The following is a 22,463-nucleotide window of genomic DNA, read 5'->3' on the forward strand; positions in this document are numbered from 1 at the left end:
TCGTACTTTTATATTATCTGGTCTCTTTAAAACCTTTTCAAGGCTAACAAGATAGGGACAATATAATTTTACCTGGACATATGCTATAGCTCTAATTCTGAAGTGGATATTTACTAAGGCTTCAGAGAGGCTTCAGAGAGCCGGACAATTTACTAAGGCTTCAGAGAGGTTTCAGTTACAGTCTCTAAATGGACTGGTTTATGAACAAAACTGACTCTATGATTAGAGCCATAAGAATTTGCTTAATGTTTTATGATGAAGCCTGTAGTGAATATCCAACTGTGAGTGACAGAACCATGCTTCTAGAGAGTATGAATAGGATCTCAAGAACTCTGATATTTACCTTTGTTTTTTTGTTAAGTGGGCTTTGCTCAAATGCCTGCCGCAAGAACAAGCGAGGCTGTAATCTAAAAGTTCTCTGTTTCTCTGATTCAGAATTACAGAATTATAGAATATTATGTATGGTTGGAAGAGACCTCAGGAGGTCTTCTAGTCCAATCCCCTGCTCAAAGCAGGACCAACACCCACTAAATCATCCCAGGCAGGGCTTTGTCAAGACAGGCTTTAAAAATCTCTAAGGATGGAGATTTCACCACCTCACTAGGTAAGCCATTCCAGTGCTTTACCACCCTCCTAGTGAAATAGTGTTTCCTGATATCCAACCTAGACCTCTCCCCCCACCTTAGTGTCATCTACGAACTTGCTGAGGGTGCAATTAATCCCATCATCCAGATTATTAATAAAGATGTTGAACAAAAACGACCCCAAGACCGACCCTGGGGCACGCCACTTGATACCAGCTGCCAACTAGACATCGAGCCATTGATCACTACCCGTTGAGCCCGACAATCTAGCCAGCTTTCTATCCATTTTATAATCCATTCATCCAATCCATACTTTTTTAACTTGCTGGAAAGAATACTGTGGGAGACCGTATCAAAAGCTTTGCTAAAGTCAAGATACATCACATCCACTGCTTTCCCCATATCCACAGTGCCAGTTATCTCATTATAGAAGGCAATCAGGTTGGTCAGGCATGACTTGCCTTTGATGAATCCATGTTGACTGTTCCTGATCACCTTCCTCTCCTCTAAATGCATCAAAATGGATTCCTTGAGGACCTGCTCCATGATTTTGCCAGGGACTGAAGTAAGGCTGACCTGTCTGTAGTTCCCCAGGTTCTCTTTCTTCCCTTTTTTAAATAGGGGCACAATATTTGCCTTTTTCTGATTGTCCGGGACCTCCCCGATTGCCATGAGGTTTCAAAGATAATGGCCAATGGCTCTGCAATCACATCAGCCAACTCCCTCAGCACCCTTGGAAGCATTAGATCTGGACCCATGGACTTGTGCATGTCCAGCTTTTCTAAATAGTCCTTAACCTGTTCTTTCACCACTGAGGGCCGTTCACCTCCTCCCCATACTATGTTGCCCAGTGCAGTCTGGGAGCTGACCTCGTCTGTGAAGAGAGAGGCAAAAAAAGCATTGAGTACTTCAGCTTTTTCCACATCATCTGTCACTATGTTGCCTTCCCCATTCAGTAAGGGTCCCACACTTTCCTTGGCCGCCTTCTTGTTGCTAACATACCTGTAGAAACCCTTCTTGTTATCCTTCACATCCCTTGCTAGATGCAACTCCATTTAATCACAAATGGGACAGGCATCAAGTGGGAACCCCACAAATAATCTCATGGTCCTACTTCAACATACTGAGACCCAATAATCTGATAGACTGAATGTTAGGACAAAATATGTATAAGTTTCCGGAAGCTTTAAATTATTCAGGATCAGTTTCTCTAAAATAAACACTGACCCAAATTCAGAGTGAGTCAAAATTGGTGTAATTTACACCTCCTTAACACTCCCAGAGCACATAATTTGGACTCCTCCATACTTATTAGACTCATCTCACTTGCCAAATTACAACTTAATATGAAAAAAAATCATGTTTCAAGAACCTCTTTGGACTGGAGTTTGAAACAGCTTTTTCCCCCAAATGATGCATCAGAGGGGGCCTGTAGGGTAACTTAGAATGCTCAACAAAAATGCACAGCTCACTATCTTGCAGGCTTACTAATGTCCTTGACTGAATTTCTCTGCTAAAAAATATCCTATGGATCTTGAGGCATAGGCTTTACCCAATGGAAAGTAGATTTCTGATTAAGATAATTATCTCAAGACAATAACTTTGGATATTTTATTTCTTCTTCACATAGGACTGAGAAGACAACAAAGTCATGGTTATTTCCTCAAAACCTCAGTTCTTTTAGTCTTATTTTTTCTGAATTTTCAGTTTATGCCTTGCTTTTTTTCTCCTCTATTACAAGATAGTAGAATTATGCTAATACAATGTCCTGTGATCTGTAAATTGAGGAATAAATCCTGCGATGCTTATAATTACATCTTAATTTCACAAAAATTACAGCATTTATTGCCAATGAGATAGGAGCCTATTGGAAACTCTCTTGAGCATATACGATAGCTGAGGAACCATTTAAGAGGACCAAGATGCTTTTTTAAAAAGGCATTTAAAGGACCACTGTTATTAAAAGTCATACTTTTGCCTGAAAAGTATGATCTGTTGTGACAAGTAACCCTTAAGATTAATAGAAAAAAAGACATTAGAAAAAATATATTACATGCAGAGAAATAGATATCTTTTTTCAGTTGTTTAGTTTGGGTATAATCAATGTTACTGATTCCCATATAGGGTTAATCAATTTTCTTGTGAGTAGAGAAAAACTTTTTTAAAATAGGAAAAAGTGGATTGTAAAGATGACAGGACGACTCAGAAATGGATACAGCACCCTAAACTACTTTTAACTCATTTTTTTAAAATGACTATATTTCCGATTCAAATCCCAACCCAGGAATTGACTTTTGGAGCATAACACCTAAAGCTATATAATCTAGAAGTATAAATGCTTAAAACTCAGGTGGCTGACTTTATCCACCTCAATACATGGCTCACCGATGTTGCTTCCACTTTTATAGTAGTAAAGTCAAAACTCAAAGATAAACCTTGCTATTGAAGCTCTCGAATTAACTCAGTTCTTGCTGCTTTTTGATTCAGGATACAACAGTTCTTGCAATTTTAAACAAGTTTTAGAGTCTGTGATAGTTATTAAACTGTTACTTACTGCCAAAAGCCTTCGTGAATGCCTTGCTAAAGCAGCTCCCACCTAGGCTGCTTCAGCAAGGCATTGTAAAGCACCTAAGGCTGCAAGGTGGGGGTGACAGAGCCTCCCTCTGGTCTGAATTGTACTCTAGTATGTCACATCCCCCACTGCAGAGGAGTAGGCTAATATCAGTGAAGGATTTCCATACAAAAGTTTGAGTTCCTTGTATTTTCTGAGACATTATGGTCAACACTGCTCACATATTCCCCAATGTTTTGAGAAGTACTAAAAAAGAAGAGGGAGTAGAGATCAAATAAATGCTTAAATAGGGTCAGCAGAGGAAATAATATAATGTTGGTGTGTTATGGCTGTTCAAACATTATTATGGAGTGTCAGTAGATACTTCGGTAATTAGAGGTGTATCTGAATTTCCATTTTAAGCCCAATTTTGGACTACCACTTCTTCCCCCAAAAATCCACAAACAATGGAATATCTGCCTTGAAGCTAACAGATGACATTGGGCTAAAGAAGGATATTTTTAACAAATGTGAAGTGAATTAAAAAAAAGAGGGTCCAGAATTATCGCACATGCAAAACAGAGGTAAAGTTTTCTAACTTCCACACATACACTTTGTAGCAAAACTGTATGATACAGATTTTAAAAAAAAACAAAAAAAGAAAAAACACACACGCACACAATTTACTGGGTCTATCTAGTAGCAATCTAATACACATGACTAAAGATTAGGCAATAAAACTAGTTTTGAAAGTTGACAATTTAAATAGTATCAGAAAGGCAAATCAACTCTAATAGTCTTAAAATAGATCGACCTTTTCCATGTGGAGATTGATATGAACATGTAAACTGATCACTAAGTAAAATCATCCATGGAGAAAGGATTATTTAGTCCACCAAAAATGAAGTTAGTCAGACAAGCTGTTTGCAATCTAAGACATTTTAAAAAGCAGTGGTCACCCCAGATAGAAAATACTTCCTATCACAACTTTGTTTGCAAATGAAGATCAATGAAGAAATCATTCAAATTGTTTTTTAGATTCATCTTTCTGACAAGGGAGATATGCATCCCCGTTCTGCTGCCATGATAAGTTCCCAGCTAGCCCACTATACCCACTTCCTGCACACCCTATAATTCCAAATGTCCACCAGTTAAGCAACTCTCCGAGACACTGTGTGTTTCCTATGTACAAACCTCCTAGTAGACCTACTTACATGAGAAGAACAAAGGTTAATGCATGGACAAAGCATCAGACTTCAGTGTCAGAGAGATGTATGTAGGAGAAAATATAAAATCAATCTGTGTGGTGCACATTTTCAGGATTCAAGTTGCAAAAAAGGAAAGCATCTCTACAGAGCAGAATAAAGGTAGTTTGGCTAATTTAATTATGAATGTCCGTACCTCCAAATATTTCAGGTTCTTCTAACTTTAACCTTCACTCTGAGTTCCCCAGAGAAGGCTTGGGGGATTGGGAGAAGGGATTGTTTTTAATGTTAACCAACTATTTTGTTCTAGTAAGGACTTTTATCCTTCAGTTATTGTTATGCACTCCCAAACATCTGCTTTTTAAAGTTTTTCCTTGGGAATTTGAATCAATTATCTGAAGCTTGTATGGGAAATGTATCAAGTTAAATAGCATATCCCAAGGGTGGCCAACATGTGGCTCTTTTACCATTAAAGTGCAGCTCACGGAGCCCCCAACTCCTCTGTCCATCCTCCACCTACCAGACTGGGGGGGGGGAGCTTGGGACTCTGCCTTGCAGCAGGGTGTTGGGGTAGGGGCTTCTGCCCAGCAGAGAGGAGGTCACAGGGCTTCAGAACGAGTGGGGCTGATGCCCCGAGCTCAGTCAGGCACCTCTCATGGGGCTGAAGCCCCAAGCCCCAGCAGGTGTGCCCTGGCTCTCGAACTTCTGAAGATTGTTGTGTACTGCTTGGAGGGTCAGTAAGTTTGGCCATCTCTGGCATATCCCTTTGCAATTGGACTAGAACCAGGGGAAGCCCCAGGGCTTTACTATACAGCCCCAGTGCCTTAGCTGAAAGTATCAGCAATTGGAGAGATACCTATCTCAGAACTGGAAGGGACCCTGAAAGGTCATTGAGTCCAGCCCCCTGCCTTCACTAGCAGGATCAAGTACTGATTTTTACCCCAGATCCCTAAGTGGTCCCCTCAAGGACTGAACTCACAACCCTGGGTTTAGCAGGCTAATGCTCAAACCACCCCTCATTGGCCTGGAGCTCATCTATCAGTGTCTCTAGACTAAATAAAAAAAAAGTCTTAGCTTTTATGATTGGGAATATAATTTTCCAAACGTTAAACAAACACAACCAATGCAGTGCTGTCTTCCTGACTCTGCTGGGAGACTGATCTCAGAGCACAGCTTGAGTTGCCAAGGTGTTCGCTGGATAGTTCCTTGGGGGACAAGATCTCCTCCCCTCCTCAGAGCACTCTGGCAGCGAAGCTACTATATGTTTGCTACTCCAGCCTCAGGTTAAAGTAGCTTCTGTGCCTTCCACCCATGACACATAACAGGAATGGCCAATAAATCTCAGCAAAAAGACAGTGGTTCCACATGATGAGCTTCTGTGGCCAAAGACAAGTGGTAGGATCCGTTCCTCAGAGAGGCAACCTGTCTCCTTTCACATCTATGGGCTGTGAGCACTGAAGCTGTTGTGTCCATGTTACCCTCCAATGAAGTGCTTATCTAGAACTTTCCCAAAGTTTCATTCATCTCCCACTCATCATCACAGGCAGCAGATAAGATAAAGTCCCAGAATGATCTGGAAAGACTGGGAGAAAACACCCAATACCCCAAAAATACTATCAGCATAAAAGAGCCAGCTTCCCAACTGTGATCCCTTTGCTAACTTAGCAGCAAAGAGTCCTGTGGCACCTTATAGACTAACAGACGTCTATAAGGTGCCACAGGACTATTTGCTGCTTTTACAGATCCAGACTAACACGGCTACCCCTCTGATACTTTGCTAACTTAGTCATTTTGAGTAATTAATTCACATTTTAACCATGATCCATTAAAGACCTTTAACACAAATTAACGCAAGGGTCCTGGTGCCATGGAGGACATCTGCAGGGGGAGGGAGGGAGGGTGTGCGAGAGTCTCCAGACTATGAGACAGGGAGCTAGAAGTGATTTCCCAGGGGACAGAGGGAGGATGCCTCCCGGGGGTTAGGGGTCGGCTCCCAGCAAGGAAGGGAAGCAGAAGAAGATGGTTCCCTGGGACAATGGGCAGGACAGTAGAGGAGACTCCCCAAGGGCAGAGAGAAGATGGTGCCCCTGTGGGGGAATGGGGGGCTGGCTCCCGAAGGGTACAGGGGGGCGAGGCCGGGTTGGGGCGTCGTGGGGAGCCCGTTCCCGGGGGAGAGGAAGGAGGAGCTGCGGGGCAGCCCGGGGAGCCCGTTGCCTGGGCGGGGGAGCTGCGGGCGGGCCGGGGGAAGGGGGGAGCTGCGGGGCGGGCCGGGGGAGCCCGTTCCCGGGTTGGGGGGAAGCGGGAGCGGCGGGCCGGGGGAGCCCGTTCCGGGGGGGGGGGGAAGCGGGAGCGGCGGGCCGGGGGAGCCCGTTTTCGGGTTGGGGGGAAGCGGGAGCGGCGGGGCGGGCCGGGGGAGCCCGTTCCCGGGTTGGGGGGAAGCGGGAGCGGCGGGGCGGGCCGGGGGAGCCCGTTCCCGGGTTGGGGGGAAGCGGGAGCGGCGGGGCGGGCCGGGGGAGCCCGTTCCCGGGTTGGGGGGAAGCGGGGAGCGGCGGGGCGGGCCGGGGGAAGGGGGGAGCGGCGGGGCGGGCCGGGGGAGCCCGTTCCCGGGTTGGGGGGGAAGCGGGAGCGGCGGGGTGGGGGAGCCCGTTCCCGGGTTGGGGGGGCGGCGGGAGCGGCGGGGTGGGGGAGCCCGTTCCCGGGTTGGGGGGGAAGCGGGAGCGGCGGGGTGGGGGAGCCCGTTCCCGGGTTGGGGGGGAAGCGGGAGCGGCGGGGTGGGGGAGCCCGTTCCCGGGTTGGGGGGGAAGCGGGAGCGGCGGGGGGGGGGAGCCCGTTCCCGGGTTGGGGGGGAAGCGGGAGCGGCGGGGTGGGGGAGCCCGTTCCCGGGTTGGGGGGGAAGCGGGAGCGGCGGGGTGGGGGAGCCCGTTCCCGGGTTGGGGGGGAAGCGGGAGCGGCGGGGTGGGGGAGCCCGTTCCCGGGTTGGGGGGGAAGCGGGAGCGGCGGGGTGGGGGAGCCCGTTCCCGGGTTGGGGGGAAGCGGGAGCGGCGGGGCGGGCCGGGGGAAGGGGGAAGCGGGAGCGGCGGGCCGGGGGAGCCCGTTCCCGGGTTGGGGGGAAGCGGGAGCGGCGGGCCGGGGGAGCCCGTTCCCGGGTTGGGGGGAAGCGGGAGCGGCGGGCCGGGGGAGCCCGTTCCCGGGTTGGGGGGAAGCGGGAGCGGCGGGCCGGGGGAGCCCGTTCCCGGGTTGGGGGGAAGCGGGAGCGGCGGGCCGGGGGAGCCCGTTCCCGGGGTGGGGGGAAGCGGGAGCGGCGGGCCGGGGGAGCCCGTTCCCGGGTTGGGGGGAAGCGGGAGCGGTGGGCCGGGGGAGCCCGTTCCCGGGTTGGGGGGGGGGAGAGGGGAGCTGAAGCGCGGGCCGGGGGAGCCCGTTCCCGGGTTGGGGGGAAGCGGGAGCGGCGGGCCGGGGGAGCCCGTTCCCGGGTTGGGGGGAAGCGGGAGCGGCGGGCCGGGGGAGCCCGTTCCCGGGGAGGACCTGCGGGGCGGAGCGGGGGGGGAGGGGAGGGGGGAGCTGCGGAGCGGGGGAGGGGAGGGGGGGGAGCTGCGGGGCGGGCCGGTCCTGCCCGCACTTACCCGGTGCCTCCCTCTATCACGCACGGGGGCAGGACCCTCGCCATGCTCGGGAGGCGGCACCACGGCCCCTACACAACCATCCAGGCCGCCGAGGCCGAGACTGCCCCGGCCGCTGCCTGCCACCGCCGGCTCGCCCGGCCCTCACTGCCCCGGCGCAGGAGTCCCGGGCACCATGCAGCCGGCTGACAGCGCCGGCTCCAGGACGCATGCGCCGCGCACGCCCACGCCACGTGACTCGGTTTCGCCCTCAGGGGCCTGCCCGCTGGGAGGGCTCCGTCCCCGGGCAGCGCTGCGGGCCCGTCTCACGCGCCAGCCCCGCCCAGCGCCCTGAGCCCCGTGGTCTGCGCAGCGCCCAGCGCCACAAACGCCAGGGAGGGAAAGACAGAGCCACCCTCTGCTCTGCACTTTACCGGCCACCCCTTCACTGGGAGCCTAGTGGCCGCCCTGCCACCCTAGACAGGCCATGTCGCGCAAGGGCCAAGGTGCAGCTGATCCGATCAAAAGCAGCTGTTCCAAACAGTTAGCTCTGCAAAGGATGCAATAGGGATGCGGAGTTTCCTGTGACTGTACCGTTCTGGGTGCCGACCCCTTTCGAAATACACTCTGCCGCCTTTTGCATTTTTCAGTCAGTATGAGGTTTCATAATCAATTTCTGGCATAGGCACTAACCCTTTATTAAATCATAAAAACCTTCTCCTGTGTTTCTTTAGGTGTAGGTAGGTACCCTACAGTACAACACTCTCCAGTTGAACCCACAGTATTTTAATCACGTAGGGTGACCAGATGTCCTCATTTTATAGGGACAGTCCCAATTTTTGGGTCTTTTTCTTATATAGGTTCCTATTACTTCCCCACCCTATCCCAATTTATCACATTTGCTGTCTGGTCACCCTAATCACAGGTGGTATTTGGCACTGTAGTGAGTCGGCCTGGCTCCCGGCCGCACCGGAGAGAGAGGAACCAGAACAGCCACCTCAGTGGGCGGAGCCACCACCACCTGTCGTCGTCGTCGTCCGTCCGTCCCGGCCCCCCCCCGGCCCCCCCCCCCCCCCCCCGGAAGTCAAGGGGCGGGACAGGAAGTATAAAGGCCCGGCCCCAACGCTCAGTTGGAGCCCGGCGGCCGGAGAGGACAGACGCTCCTGCCCGAGCTCCTGTTAGACCGAGCCTTCCTCGAGCCAGGTATCCGGAGGTGGACGGACCGAGCCTTCCCCGAGCCAGGTATCCGGAGGTGGACGGACCGAGCCTTCCCTGAGCCAGGTATCCGGAGGTGGACAGACCAAGCCTTCCCCGAGCCAGGTATCTGGAGGTGGACGGACCGAGCCTTCCCCGAGCCAGGTACCCAGAAGAGGACTGGCCGAGCCTGCCCCGAGCTCGGTACCCTGAGGAGCTGTTGGAGCATCCCCCCGACCCGAGTCCGGAGGAGCAGCCTGAGCTAGCCGGCTCTCAGCACGGCGAGGAGCCCATGGTGTGGGACCCAGCGCCCGACCCCAGAGACGAGCAGGTACCCGAGGAGGGGGAGATGGAGTGTAGCCCGGGGGTAGCCGACCCCTGTCAGGCTGTAGGCACCAAGGTGCCCATGTCAGTGTGTTGCGGTCAGGACCCCACCGACACAGCAGCAGACTAACTGCCGCTGTTAGGGCCCCGGGCTGGGACACAGTGGAGTGGGTGGGCCTGTGTCCCCCCGGCCACCCCACTCACGGGTGGCAGTCTCCCCCTCACACCAGCGCGCAGGCACAGAAGCCTACACTTGCCTGATTGCTGCTCAGCTCCTGAGACAAGGACCTGAGCCCCTTGAACGATTGGTTGTTGCCCCGCCCTGCCCTAGGGCTTGGGCTTACTGACTGTTGTTGCTCAGCTCCTGCTGTAAGGACCTCAGACTAGAACTGCTGTTGTGCTGCCCCGCCCTGACTGAGGGCCTGGGCATACCTTATTGACTTTGTTATTGCTAAGCTCCTGCCACAAGGACCTGAGCCCTGGACTAATGCTGTCTGCTCAGCCCCTGCCTGAGGGTCTGGGCTAGAACTGCTGGTTGTTGCCCCGCCCTGACTGAGGGCTTGGAGCTTAACCCTTTGACTGTGTTATTGCTCAGCTCCTGCTGTAAGGACCTGAGCCCCTTGAACTATTGTTTGTTGCCCCGCCCTGACGGAGGGCCTGGGTTTACCTCAGTGACTCTGTGTGCTCAGCCCCGGACTGAGGGTCTGAGCTTAGAACTGTTATTTGCTGCCCCGCCCTGACTGAGGGCGTGGGCCTTATTGCCTGCTTGCCTTTTGTTCAGCCCGCCTGAGGGGCGGAACCCCTGGACTTTCGGAGACTGATAACGAACTTAGGCCGTGTAGTGAGTCGGCCTGGCTCCCGGCCGCACCTGAGAGGGCCGAGCCCCCGCACCGGACTGTGACAGGCACACTAAGAAAAGTATAACACTTTCCAAAGCAGTCTCATCTTCTATGCAAAGAGCTCAAGCTTGAAACAAAAATGATGAATTAAGTTTCAACACCCTGGTCAACTAGGGGGTTATTAGCCACCACTTCACAAATGGGGAAATGTCTTATACCCATGATCATATTGCAAGTCTGTTAGAGCTAGAACCCACATTTTTCTGACTCCTCTCAATGCTTAACCACAAGAATCATAGAATATCAGGGATGGAAGGGACCTTGGGAGGTCATCCCCAGACAAATTTTTACCCCAGTTCCCTCAATGATTGAGTTCACAACCCTGGGTATAACAGGCCAATGCTCAAACCATTGCACTATCCTGCCCCACCTTCCTGCTGCTAAGAGTATGTATTTCTATCACCCACTCTTCAACCTCCAACTCTATGCAAAGGCTCACATATTAAGAGAATTGGGGTTTATATAAAAAAAAACAAAAAATTGCTCTCCAAGTTGTAGGAATTCCATATGTTCAGGCTGATAACAAAAAATACACTATGCATGTGGCTTGTTCAGTCACTTAACACAGACTGAGTGTATGTCTACACATAAACAAATGTAGCACTTTGGTTAAGTCGCTACCTACATTAACAGGAGGGGTTCTCCCACTAGCATATCCATCTCCATCTAGTCTGGCAGTAGGTACACTGATGGGAGAACTCTCCCATCGACTTAGAACTGTCTATACCAGGGTTTAGGTTGGTTTAACTGCATTGCTCAGGGATGTGGATTTTTCACACCTCAGATGACATAGTTATACCAACCTAATTTCCTCATGTAGACCAGACCTGAGAGTATGCACTTGGTATGCTTGCTCATGCCATTTTTCTCACAAATGTTGGAAGATATATGCTCATCCACCATGACATGATGGAAGCCAGCCAAATTTAGTTTGCTGGGAGGGCTGTCTTAGCAATTTAAGCAGTCTTTATAAAATATCTATACTCCAGAACTACAGATTCAAAGCCTGATAGGGATCACCCAGCCTCCTTTGAAAGTAGTCCAGGGCATTGATTAAAGATCAAATAATATGACAATAGGGATTTGTCCTACTTCATTGACTAAAATTTTCTCTCCCTCACACTGTTGTGCAATATATAGTGCAGGGCTGAGAAAAAGCTGTTATGCACCCATATGGGCACATCTGTATAGATACTATCCTTTTCTCTAGAATCTCAGCATTCTTATTTTTTTAAGTAAGACTCTAACTGTTACGGTTGTGGAGAAAAACTTCAAAAATGTGAACCAAATATAACTGATATAGCGATGAGTCAGCAGAAAGTCTGGAACAACTGTGTCATTGACCTGTGACAATTTAAACCCGCTGAGGATCTGCCCCATGAGCTCTGAGCGGTATGAGCTGTTTCATCATCTCAATGAGGTATTACTCAGTGACAATTTAAATGCCAATATTGTTAACTATTTAATTCCTCATGGAAGAATGGAGAGGGAATATCTCTGGTCTGGACAATTTACTGTAAGTTAAGTCTTCTTTTGGTGCCCCAAGTGGCTGGGATTTGGGAGATACCACAGCTTCCCCTCCCTATCAAAGAGCCAAAACCAAGGTCCTGTAGAGCCCAGCAGGGGCATATGCATAGATGCACAGATTTTAAGGCCAGAAGGGACCATTTTGATCATCTAGTCTGACCTCTTGCATAACACGGGACATAAAATTTTACCTAGTATTCAAACTGCATCAAGGAGGAGACAGATTTAAAAGAGGAACCAAGCAGCACAGACAATCATATTTTGAATATCTTTAAATCTACTGTGTGTTGTCTCATGTTTGCAACTCACAGGATGGGGCTATTCTAAATAGGTTCTTATACAATCCTCATCACTGTAGTATCTGAGTGTCTTCCAACAGAGTATTAAATCACATAACTAACACTTCTCACGTATTGTTTGTTCTTTCTTTTATCCTCTTCTCAGAGGGAGAATTGTGTGTGTGGTGTTTTGTACACACTGGTCTGCGTTTATATTGGAGAAGGGCAGGATGAAGAAGTGCACCTTGCACTTGGAGCAGAAAGTTATGAGGTTACTGATGATCTTTAGTTCCTGTGGGCATTTGTTTCACAGTCTTAGACCAGCCCTCAACAAAGCTTTTTCTCCTACACAAACAAGGTTTATCCTTATAGTAGAAGGTTCCATTGTACCTGAGGAGGGAAGTTGTCAACAACAATCTTCATCCTGGAGCTTTAGGCAATCCTTTAGATATGCTGGGACCAGGCCATGTAATACTTTGAAGAGAAGGACCAAAACCTTGAATTTGACTCAATATTCTGTAGGAAGCCAGTGAACAGAACAGGTCTGATGTGTTGTTGAGGCAATGCACTACAGCATTATGTATCAGCTGGAGTCTCCAAAGGACTGATGGTTTCCTGCCCAGGTATATTGCTGTAACGGGATAGGACTCACCCCTGCGGTGTCTCCTGCTGGTCGTCTCAGGGAATTAGCGTTTTGCAGCTCCAGAGCACCTTCTGCAGGCCAGTATCCCACTTGCCGCTGGCCCCATGTCCCTCCAGGACCCCCGCTGCCCTTTGTCTTTGGGGCACTGCCCCCTGGCAATAGCCCCACAGTCTCAGGGTCTCCCCACCCAGGGGAACCCCCAACCTTCTATCCCCACCTTGCCTCAATCATGGGCTACTGCCAGTCACCATCTAGCCCCTGCTCACTGGGGCAGACTGCAGTGTAAAAGCCACTCATCATAGGCAAGGGGGGTTTGGACCTGCTGCCTCTGGCTACCAGTGGGCTGCCCCCTACAACCCCAGTACCTAATTGGCCTTACTCTAGGCCTGCAGCTTGGAGAGGTTCCAGGCCAGAACTCCCCGGTTCCTTTGGCCTTCCCCCAGCCCTGCTCCAATGTAGGTACCCTGCTCAGCTCCCAGCAGCCAGGTAGGTCGGTCGGTCTGGCCGTCCGTCTCAGAAGGCAAGAGAGAGAGTCTCTACCAGCTCCTGGCTCACTGGCCTTTTTATACAGGCCAGCTGTGGCCTGATTGGGGCATAGCCACAGCTGTGGCTGTTTCCCCAATCAGCCGAGGCTTGCTGCTTTCCTAGCAGCAGCCCTCTCGCAGTCTCAGCCCTCTCCCAGGGCTGATTTCCAGCTCTTCAGGGCAGAAGCGGGTGACCATCCCACTACAATTGCATAGCTGTAATCCCATAACGAGGTGATGAAGGCTTTTATAACTGAGGCCAGGTCACCATATGCCAGGAAGAGATGGAGTCTCCTAGCCACCAGAGATGGTAGAAAGCGTTACTTAGGAATGCTGTTATGTGAGAGCTTAGCAGCACCCAATCCAAGAGTACTCCTAAACTAAGGATGGAATTGACTAGTTGTGGGTGTGTACTTTCAAATAAAGAGGACTGTACAGTGGCTGCAAACTCTTCAAAATGTTTTCCTCTGCCCACAAATATAACCTCTGTCTTGCTTGGGTTCATGCAGCTGTTCTTCATCCATGAGCTGATCTTATCCAAGCATTATGCCATTTTGGTCACAGTGGTGTGGTCAGATGTGGTTAAGGATAGCTCGAATTGTGTGTCATCTCCATATTGCTGGCTGTGAGTTCATGTCACCTGACCAGTTTAGCTGCATGGAGATGTTGAATAGGACCAGGAAGAGAACTGATCCTTGTCGGACTCCACAAGCAAGGGATCTAGTGGCAAAGGTGCAATTTCCCATCACTGCTGTTTGGGTGCATCCCTTTAGAAAGGAGTCAAACCACTTTAGTGCATTCCAATGGACCCCGGACCTCGCTCAGGTGGGACAGCAGAATCTGGATGCGGTAGGCTGGAAGAGTACCACCACATATGCCTGAGGCTGTGTGCTGGCAGACTGCCACTCTCCAAAAAAACAATTAAAGCAGAGTACTATAAAAAACAGAGAAAACTATAATAAAAAAATCTGGACAAAAGGCATCTTGGCATTGATTATTTACACTTTGTTCTAGTGAGTACAGGGTGACAATCTAATTCTGGTAGACATTATCAGATCCATTACTTTCAAGTCATTTACACCATACCCTCCATTTTCACTGATCTGACCAGCAAAGGACCATATTCTTTTCCTTAGTCACAAAGATTCGATTGCAGCTTCAGCTGGTCCAGACTTTTTTTATTTTTTGCTCCCAAGAAAACAGATAACAGACAAAAAAATTCAAGAAGTGGGTACACAAAAGACAAAGTTATATTCCTGATCAGCTGAACTATGACGTCAGTTTGGAGACATAATTGCAGATATTGTGCAGCTGTCATCATACACCATACCATTGACAACCTTCCCTAATAACTGTATCACTCTTGCAGGTATGGAGCAGATTCTGGTATTTTCCAGTCAGTGGAAATGCAATTGCTGGGAAAACTGATCTTTCCTCCGAGCTGCTGATTGAAAAAGCTGCAAGACACCATAAGTAGCAATGCAAGCAGACACCTGTAGAGTACAGATCAAGTTGTTGGAGATTTTATTTCTTCATATCTATCCATCTACATATAAATTGCCATAGTAGAGCAGACCAATGTTCCATGTTGTCCATATCCTCTCTCAGACAGTGGCCAGTGTGACGGGTTGTCACACCCGGGGTGCAGTCTGGGAGCTGTGGGAACTGCTGTGGGCTCTCACTCCCCAGATGGGCAGGCCTCTCTCACACTGCTTTGCTGGAGATTCAGCCAACCTCACCAGGCCCTGTTATCACCCAACATGGCAGCAGGTGGCATCACACACCCAACTGAGTTACCTGAGTGCTTTACCTAAGCCACTCAAGGACATAAAGCGAATTTCCCAGCTTCTCAGTCTTGCACTCCTGCTGAAGTATAAACCCAGAATTATATCATTTTACACTTCACAGGGATTTGTACAATGTAAGCTCATTAATATAGTTTGCTTTCCCCTCAATGTGTGAAAGATATGCACAACAAACTGGTGTTACTCAAGCTGAGATTTTCCCCAGACATTTCACTTAAAGGCACTCTGGTTTAGATAAAACATAAAACAAGTTTATTAACTACAAAAGATAGATTTTAAATTATTATAAGTGATAGCAAACAGATCAAAGCAGATTACCTAGCAAATAAAAATGCAAACTAAGTCTAACATACTAGATAGATAGGATTTGAATTAGCAATTTTTCATCCTGACTAATGATACAAGCAGTTCACCAAGTTTCCATACACAGGTTAGAAATCCCTTTAGCCTGGGACCAGCACTTACCGCAGTTCAGTCTTTGTTCCTCAGGTGTTTCCAGGATTTCTGTGTGGACAGTGAGGCCCAGTGATGTCACACCCCAACTTATATAGCTTTTCCATATGGCGGGAATCCTTTGTTCCAAGCTCAGTTCCCCAGTTCAGTTTGTGGAAAAGTACAGGTACAAAAATGGAGTTCAGTGTCATGAAGTCTGGTCACATCCCCTTGCATGGCTTGCTAAGTCATAGCACCCATTATCCATAGACTATCTGGACTGACTGGCTCACCAGGAGGGGGATAAGCTTCTCCTAAGACCTACTGTTTCCCCTAATGGCCCATTACCTTGAATAGGCCCTTCACTACCAGCTGTCTAGACTGGATGCATTTTGCCTAGTGGGTGTCACCCAGGTGTAACCACATTTGAAGTACAGATATACAGTCAATATTTATAACTTCAGATACAAAAATGATACATGCATACAAATAGGATAATCATATTCAGCAAATTATAACTTTTTCAATGACACTCAATAAGACATATCTTGTACCAGATGCATCATAATTATGTTATACTCATATCATAATAATATCACTATGACGAATATGGCGTGTAGTGTCTCAGCCAGGACTTAGATGCTTAGAGGAAGATCCATAAATCTCCTAAACAGGCAATTATGGAATAACCAGCCAATATGGGAAGTTTCTTCCTAACTCTATAACTTTGTAGTTCACTTATGCCTTGAATTAAGAGGGGTTACATGCCTTATACTATTTTATGCTATTTAATATAACTGTCTTGTTTTCATTATCCTTATAAATGTCTAATACCTTGCTTCAGTAAGGAACTTAAACTGTTTCAATCTTACTTAGCTCTTGGACTCAGTGTCTTATGGTAGCAAATTCTACAGGCTAAAGATCTATTGTGTAAAAAAGTACTTCCTTTATCACTTTTAAATGTGTTGCCTTTCAATTGCATTGGATAGTCTTGTGTTATGAGACAGGGTAAATAAAAGCACCTAATTTATTTTTTGTATGTCTTTCATGATTTTATATACCACTGTCATTACTCATATTTGTCTCATCAGGAATTCAGGGCCCCATTGTGCTAGACACTAGCAAACACTTATTAAAATGACAGAACTACCCCAAAAAACTTTCAGTCTATCTTCATGGACGACTTTCAATGCCTCTACTAATTTTCATTGCCCATTTCTGGAACCCTTCTATTTTTTTCTATAACTTTTTTGAGCTAGGGGCATAGGTGCTGAAACTAGAGGTGCTGGGGGCGCTGCCACACCCTCCTGGCTTGAAGTGGTTTCCATTATATACAGGGCTGACAGTTTGGTTCAAGGGTTCTCAGCACCCCACCCCCCTCATAAAAATTGTTCCCGCACCCCTGGCTAGGGGTGACTAAAACTGAATCCTGTATTTTAGGTGGTGGCAGAACATCAATATATACAATAGCATTATAATATTCTTAGAACTATTTCCTATCCCATTCACTGTACAGTCTAACATTTTTGTTTGTTTTTCTGACCACTGCTTGCACATTTCGCAGATGTTTTCCTTGAGCTGTCCACAATGACTTCTTAGTTCTCTTTCCTGAGTGGTTACTGTTAATGTAGAATCCAGCAATGTGTTTGAGTAGTTCTAGCTAATCTATGTTCTATTTATATCACACTCATCACCATGGTAGCTGAACACACTACAATTTTTAAAAAAATGGGAGGGGGACTGACACGGCTTATATCTTAAGTTGCTTGCATTCCCTCCTACTACACAGGCTTTATTTCTTTGCTTTTGGTTTATTATGGGAAAGCTAAGTCAAAACAGTGAATTTTGGGGCTGAGCATCAGCTGGTATAAATTATCATAGGCCCATTGACTTCAGCTCACACCAGCTAAAGAGCTGCCCCTGTAAATGTTGCCCTGAACACCATGAGAACTAAAGTCAGTCTAATGTGATCTAGGAGTTAGTTCCACAGTTGAGAACCATCCGCCACGGAAGCTCTGGCCCTTGCACTCATGAGTCTCATTCTTGTAAGTGGCACTCTCCTTGTTCTAGCTGAGGATAGCTGTCATCAACATTTATGGTCATGTAGAGAGGCAATTCCTCATGTAACCTGGGCCAGTCCAGCAGAAAGCTATGAATATGCCTCCCATGCTCACCTTTCCACCTCTTAGCTGTGTAACGCAGAAATGTTTTAACAGCTATGCAAATTTCAAATGCATCTGACATTGCTGCATTACAGAAATAAAAGAACGGAGCAAGCAATTTTGTACCATATACTCAGGGCGCAGTGTACTCCATGATTCTGCACCCATAGAAATTGCCACAAAATTAACCTCTTGCTGATAAATAGTGCTCCACAATCTAATCCCTCATGTTTGTGAAGGAAACCTTGGCAACAAGTGTAAGAAAACTTTGAAAACAGTGTTTTCTTCCTGAATCTGCAGAGAGCCTAAACAATAACTCTAAAGGAGGTGTGAATCGCTCCATTCATCCCCACCTTCCCCTTGACAACATCTGAATGTAGTTATGTTTTGTCCATACAAATATTGGCCCATATTGAAAATGGGAAAAATGGGAGCAACATAAAATAAATTGAATTTAATATCAAAATAAATAACAAATGTCTATCTATCTTTGGTACTTATATGGACCTGTAGTGAGGCGGCCTGGCTCCCGGCCGCTCCAGAGAGGGAGGAGGCAGAACAGCTGCCAAAGTGGGCGGAGCCACTGCCACCTGCCCCCGCCCCCCCGGAAGTCAAGGGGCGGGACAGGAAGTATAAAAGCCCCGTTCCAGCGCTCAGTTGCAGCCCGGCGGCCAGAGAGGACAGACGCTCCTGACCAAGCTCCTACTGGACCGAGCCCGCCACCCTGAAGAAGGCTGGCCGAGCCTTCCCCGAGCCCAGTACCCCGAGGTGGACTGGCCGAGCCTTCCCCGAGCCCGGTACCCCGAGGAGCTGCCTGAGCGTAACCCCGACCGGAGTCCTGAGGAGCAGCCCGAGCTAGCCGGCTCTCAGCACGGCGAGGAGCCCATGGTGTGGGACCCAGCGCCGGACACCAGTACTGAGCAGGTACCCGTGGAGGGGGAAATGGAAAGTAGCCCGGGGGTAACTGACCCCAGTCTGGCTACAGCAGACTTTGAGCCGATGTCAGTGTGTTGCGGTCAGGACCCCACCGACACAGCAGCAGACTAACTGCCGCTGTTAGGGCCCCGGGCTGGGACACAGTGGAGTGGGTGGGCCTGTGTCCCCCCTGCCACCCCACTCACGGGTGGCAGTCTCCCCCTCACACCAACGCTCAGACCCAGAAGTCTGAACTATTGCTGTTTGCTCAGCTCCTGCCTCCAGGACCTGAGCCCTGAACTATTGCTGTTTGCTCAGCTCCTGCTTCCAGGACCTGAGCCCTGAACTATTGCTGTTTGCTCAGCTCCTGCTTCCAGGACCTGAGCCCTGAACTATTGCTGTTTGCTCAGCTCCTGCTTCAAGGACCTGAGCCCCTTGAACTACTGTTGGCTTCCCCGCCCTGACTAAGGGCTTGGGCTCAAATCACGGTTTATTTTGCTCAGCCCCTGCCTGAGGGTCTGAGCCTAGAACTGCTGGTTACTGCCCCGCCCTGACTGAGGGCTTGGGCTTAAATCACTGTTTGTTTTGCTCAGCCCCTGCCTGAGGGTCTGAGCCCCTTGTACTACTAGTGGTTGCCCTGCCCTGACTGAGGGCTTGGGCTTCACTGACTGTGTCTTTTGCTCAGCCCCTGCCTGGGGATCTGAGCCCTTAGACTATTGTTTGTTTCCCGCCCTGACCTAGGGCTTGGACCTTCAGAGACTGAACGACTGATTTAGGCCATGTAGTGAGGCGGCCTGGCTCCCGGCTGCTCCTGAGAGGGCCGAGCCCCCCACACCGGACCCTTACAGGACCCCATTACCATAGTATCTGAGTGCCTCATGATCTTTAACGTATTTATCCTTACAGCACCCGTGTGTGCTAAAAAAGTAGCATTATCTCCATTTTACAGAGGGCAATTGAGGTACAGAGAGGCTAAGGCCTAAATCCATAAAATGGATTCAGCATCACAATACCTAACTTGTAGGTGCATAGAAAATCATAGGAACAACACTACCATCCACAACACCCAAGTCAGGTACTAGAATCCCTATACAGTGAATGGGGAGAAATAGGCACCTTAGGATGGGATTCACAAAGCCAGCATGCTAGGCGAGGAGCTGCCTAAACTTGCCCATTGAAGATGCCAACTCGCTCTGGACCCCTGGGGTCTCCACACCCAGAGGGAGCAATGCAATCCTGATCTCTAGACTGCAGTGACTCTGAGCCAGCGTAAAACAGAAGGGTTTATTGAACTTCTGAACGCAGCACAGGAGGTTCTCAGGGCCCCCGAGCCTAGAAAGTCTCAGCACTATCCATCTGGGTCTGTCCCAGTCCAGGTGACTCAGGCTGCGCTTTGTCCACAGTCCAGCACCCCCCTCCTTTCAGCCGATCATCCTATATCACCTTCCCAAAAGCCCCTCCCCCATCCTTTGTCTTCGGTCCCAGGCAAAAAGGTTACCTGGGCCCTCTCTCTTCCATCCTTTGTTCCCCCACTGGCTGGAACTGGCTGGTCAGATCGCTGGGGTCCTCTCTCCTCAGCCCTTTGTCCTCCCACTGGCCAGAACTGACTGACTCCCAAGATGGGTTGGGCCTCCGGGTCACCAGTTGCTACAGTACCCAATTTCCAGGCCATTGTCTGGGGTCCAGTGTGGTAAGCAAGGTCACACCTGGTCCTCTGCAACAACAAACACCCTGTCCCACCACCTCGTTAAATACACAGCACACAGGGGAAACTGAGACACACATAGTATTCACACAAAACACTAAGAAAATCCCCCACTTTGTCACAGTGGGTAACCTCCTGTAATGGTGAGCAAGCAATACACTGAACATTTTCCAGCAGGCTCATCTCCTGCTAACAGAATAGGGGTTTCAGGCAAACACTGCCAGCCTGCTACTACAGTATATTTCCCTTTGGGTCTTTGTGTGTGTCTGATTTTGTCTCCGGGCATTAGACAGATTCTCACTTAAAGCAATATTGCAGTCAGGCATGTCATAGAATACAGATTTCACACAGCCTACAGCACAATCACAGAACCTGAGAACAACTCAGATATATTTAGAATCTACATTGTCATTACTTTCACCCTACAAAAAAAAATATTATAAACTCGCAGCTGGGGAATATTAGCAATCTTCTCAATGCAGGCTAGGCCTGATTCACCTGTTTGTTTAACTGGAAGGGATTGGATAACCTATGCGGAAAAAATCAAAGAAATCTATTTTTTGTACTGCGGTCACCATGTGGTTGTTACTGTGAAGGCAGTGTTATAATAATCACCCTGCAAGGGCTTTCTGGGCCAAGCCACTGATGCCATCGACAGTCCAACATGCCAGTGGGAAAGTGCATCCTACCGCAGGAATGAAGTAAAATAATGCTTATGAAGAGGGGAGAATGTAGCAGCCACCTGCCTTGAAGAACACCCACATGCAGAGTGCAGCATGCAAACCTCAGTATACAAAGAAGAGAGGCATGTCATCAAATAATGGAGGGGTTGTCACAGCAAGGGGCACATCGATTTTGCAAAGGCCAAGGCACATACACCCAAGAGTGAATTCTTGAAATCAATGGCTTAGATCAAATTGTTGGCTGAATGACTTAGATTGTGCAATATGAAATCCTACGGTTCATCTTCAGTACTACATGCTGCCGAGAGAGAGAGAGAGAGAAGAAAATACTGAAGATTCAGATAAATAATCAACAAAAATTTACCTTAAAGGAACACTGTCAATGTTTACTGATTCAAAATTGTTACCATTTCATCCAGTTTTACAGCCTTTTTAAAGACATATGCGGCACGACTTACAATGAAATCAAGCTGCCCTGTTTGTGTTCCTCTGTCCCCTTGTCTGTTTGTCCTTAGAGTATGAGCTCGTCAGAGCAGGGACCAATCCTTCTGGAAAGTCTGGAAAGCATTTTAGCACTTTGTAGCCACTCCTGTAAATAAATAATAAGAAGAAAAATCCTCCAGATTATAAAGCTTGAGTTTTGTGCTACATTTAAAACTTAAAACTCCTTTGTGGATAATTTTTTTTTAAATAGCTCCTATTTTTGTAGGAGCTAAATAACTCAGAGCTAAATTCTGTAGTCCTTAATTAAGCAAAACTTCCACTGACTTCAGTTGTATGCAGTGTTGTTGTAGCCAGGTTGATCCAAGGATATTAGAGAGACAAGGTGGGTGAGGTAATTAATATATTTTACTGGACCAACTTCTATTGGTGAAAGAGACAAGTCTTCAAGCTTAAACAGAGCTCTTCTTCAGGTACGCAGGGTGCCACAGCTAAATACAATGTGGAATAGATTGTTTTAGCATAAGGAGTTAACATGTTGTAAGAGACAATTCAAGGTGAAGTGGGCAGTTAACACCTCTGCAGTTGTAGGACAAAGGAGGGTTAGTGGGTTATATATTTAAGGCTATGTCTACACTACACAGCTTATAGCGACATGGCTGTGTCGCTACAGCTGTGCCACTAAAAGTCGTGCAGTGTAGCCACTGTTTGTCGGCCCTCCTGCCTACAAAAAACTTCCACCCCCAATGAGCTGGGTTAGCTTTGTCAGCAGGAGAGCTCTCCTAAAGTGCTGCTCACACCGGCACTTGTCGTCCGCAAAACTTGTCTTTCAGGAGGGTGTTTTTTTAACACCTCTGAAAGACAAAAGTTTTATCATTCAATTACCAGTGTAGACAAAGCCATGGTAATGAGCCATAAATCCAGTGTCTTTACTGAGTCCATGATTTTTAGTGCCTAACAAAGTTATGAATTTAAGCTCCCAGGCTCAGCTTTTG

At 48.3% G+C, this 22,463-nt stretch overlaps 1 protein-coding gene across 1 annotated transcript in view; it reads right to left on the minus strand.

Annotated features, from left to right (window-relative positions):
* The window catches only part of ACTR3B (actin related protein 3B), a 46,392-nt gene extending 38,293 nt beyond the window's left edge, over positions 1-8,099 (minus strand). The window contains 1 exon segment of the mRNA XM_045005713.1: positions 7,961-8,099. Coding sequence (XP_044861648.1) covers positions 7,961-8,004 — 44 coding nt within the window. The 5' untranslated portion in view covers positions 8,005-8,099.
* Between the last annotated feature and the right edge of the window lie 14,364 nt (positions 8,100-22,463).

The sequence above is a fragment of the Mauremys mutica genome, chromosome 2 (assembly GCF_020497125.1).
Source record: "Mauremys mutica isolate MM-2020 ecotype Southern chromosome 2, ASM2049712v1, whole genome shotgun sequence".
Lineage (NCBI taxonomy): Eukaryota > Metazoa > Chordata > Testudines > Geoemydidae > Mauremys > Mauremys mutica.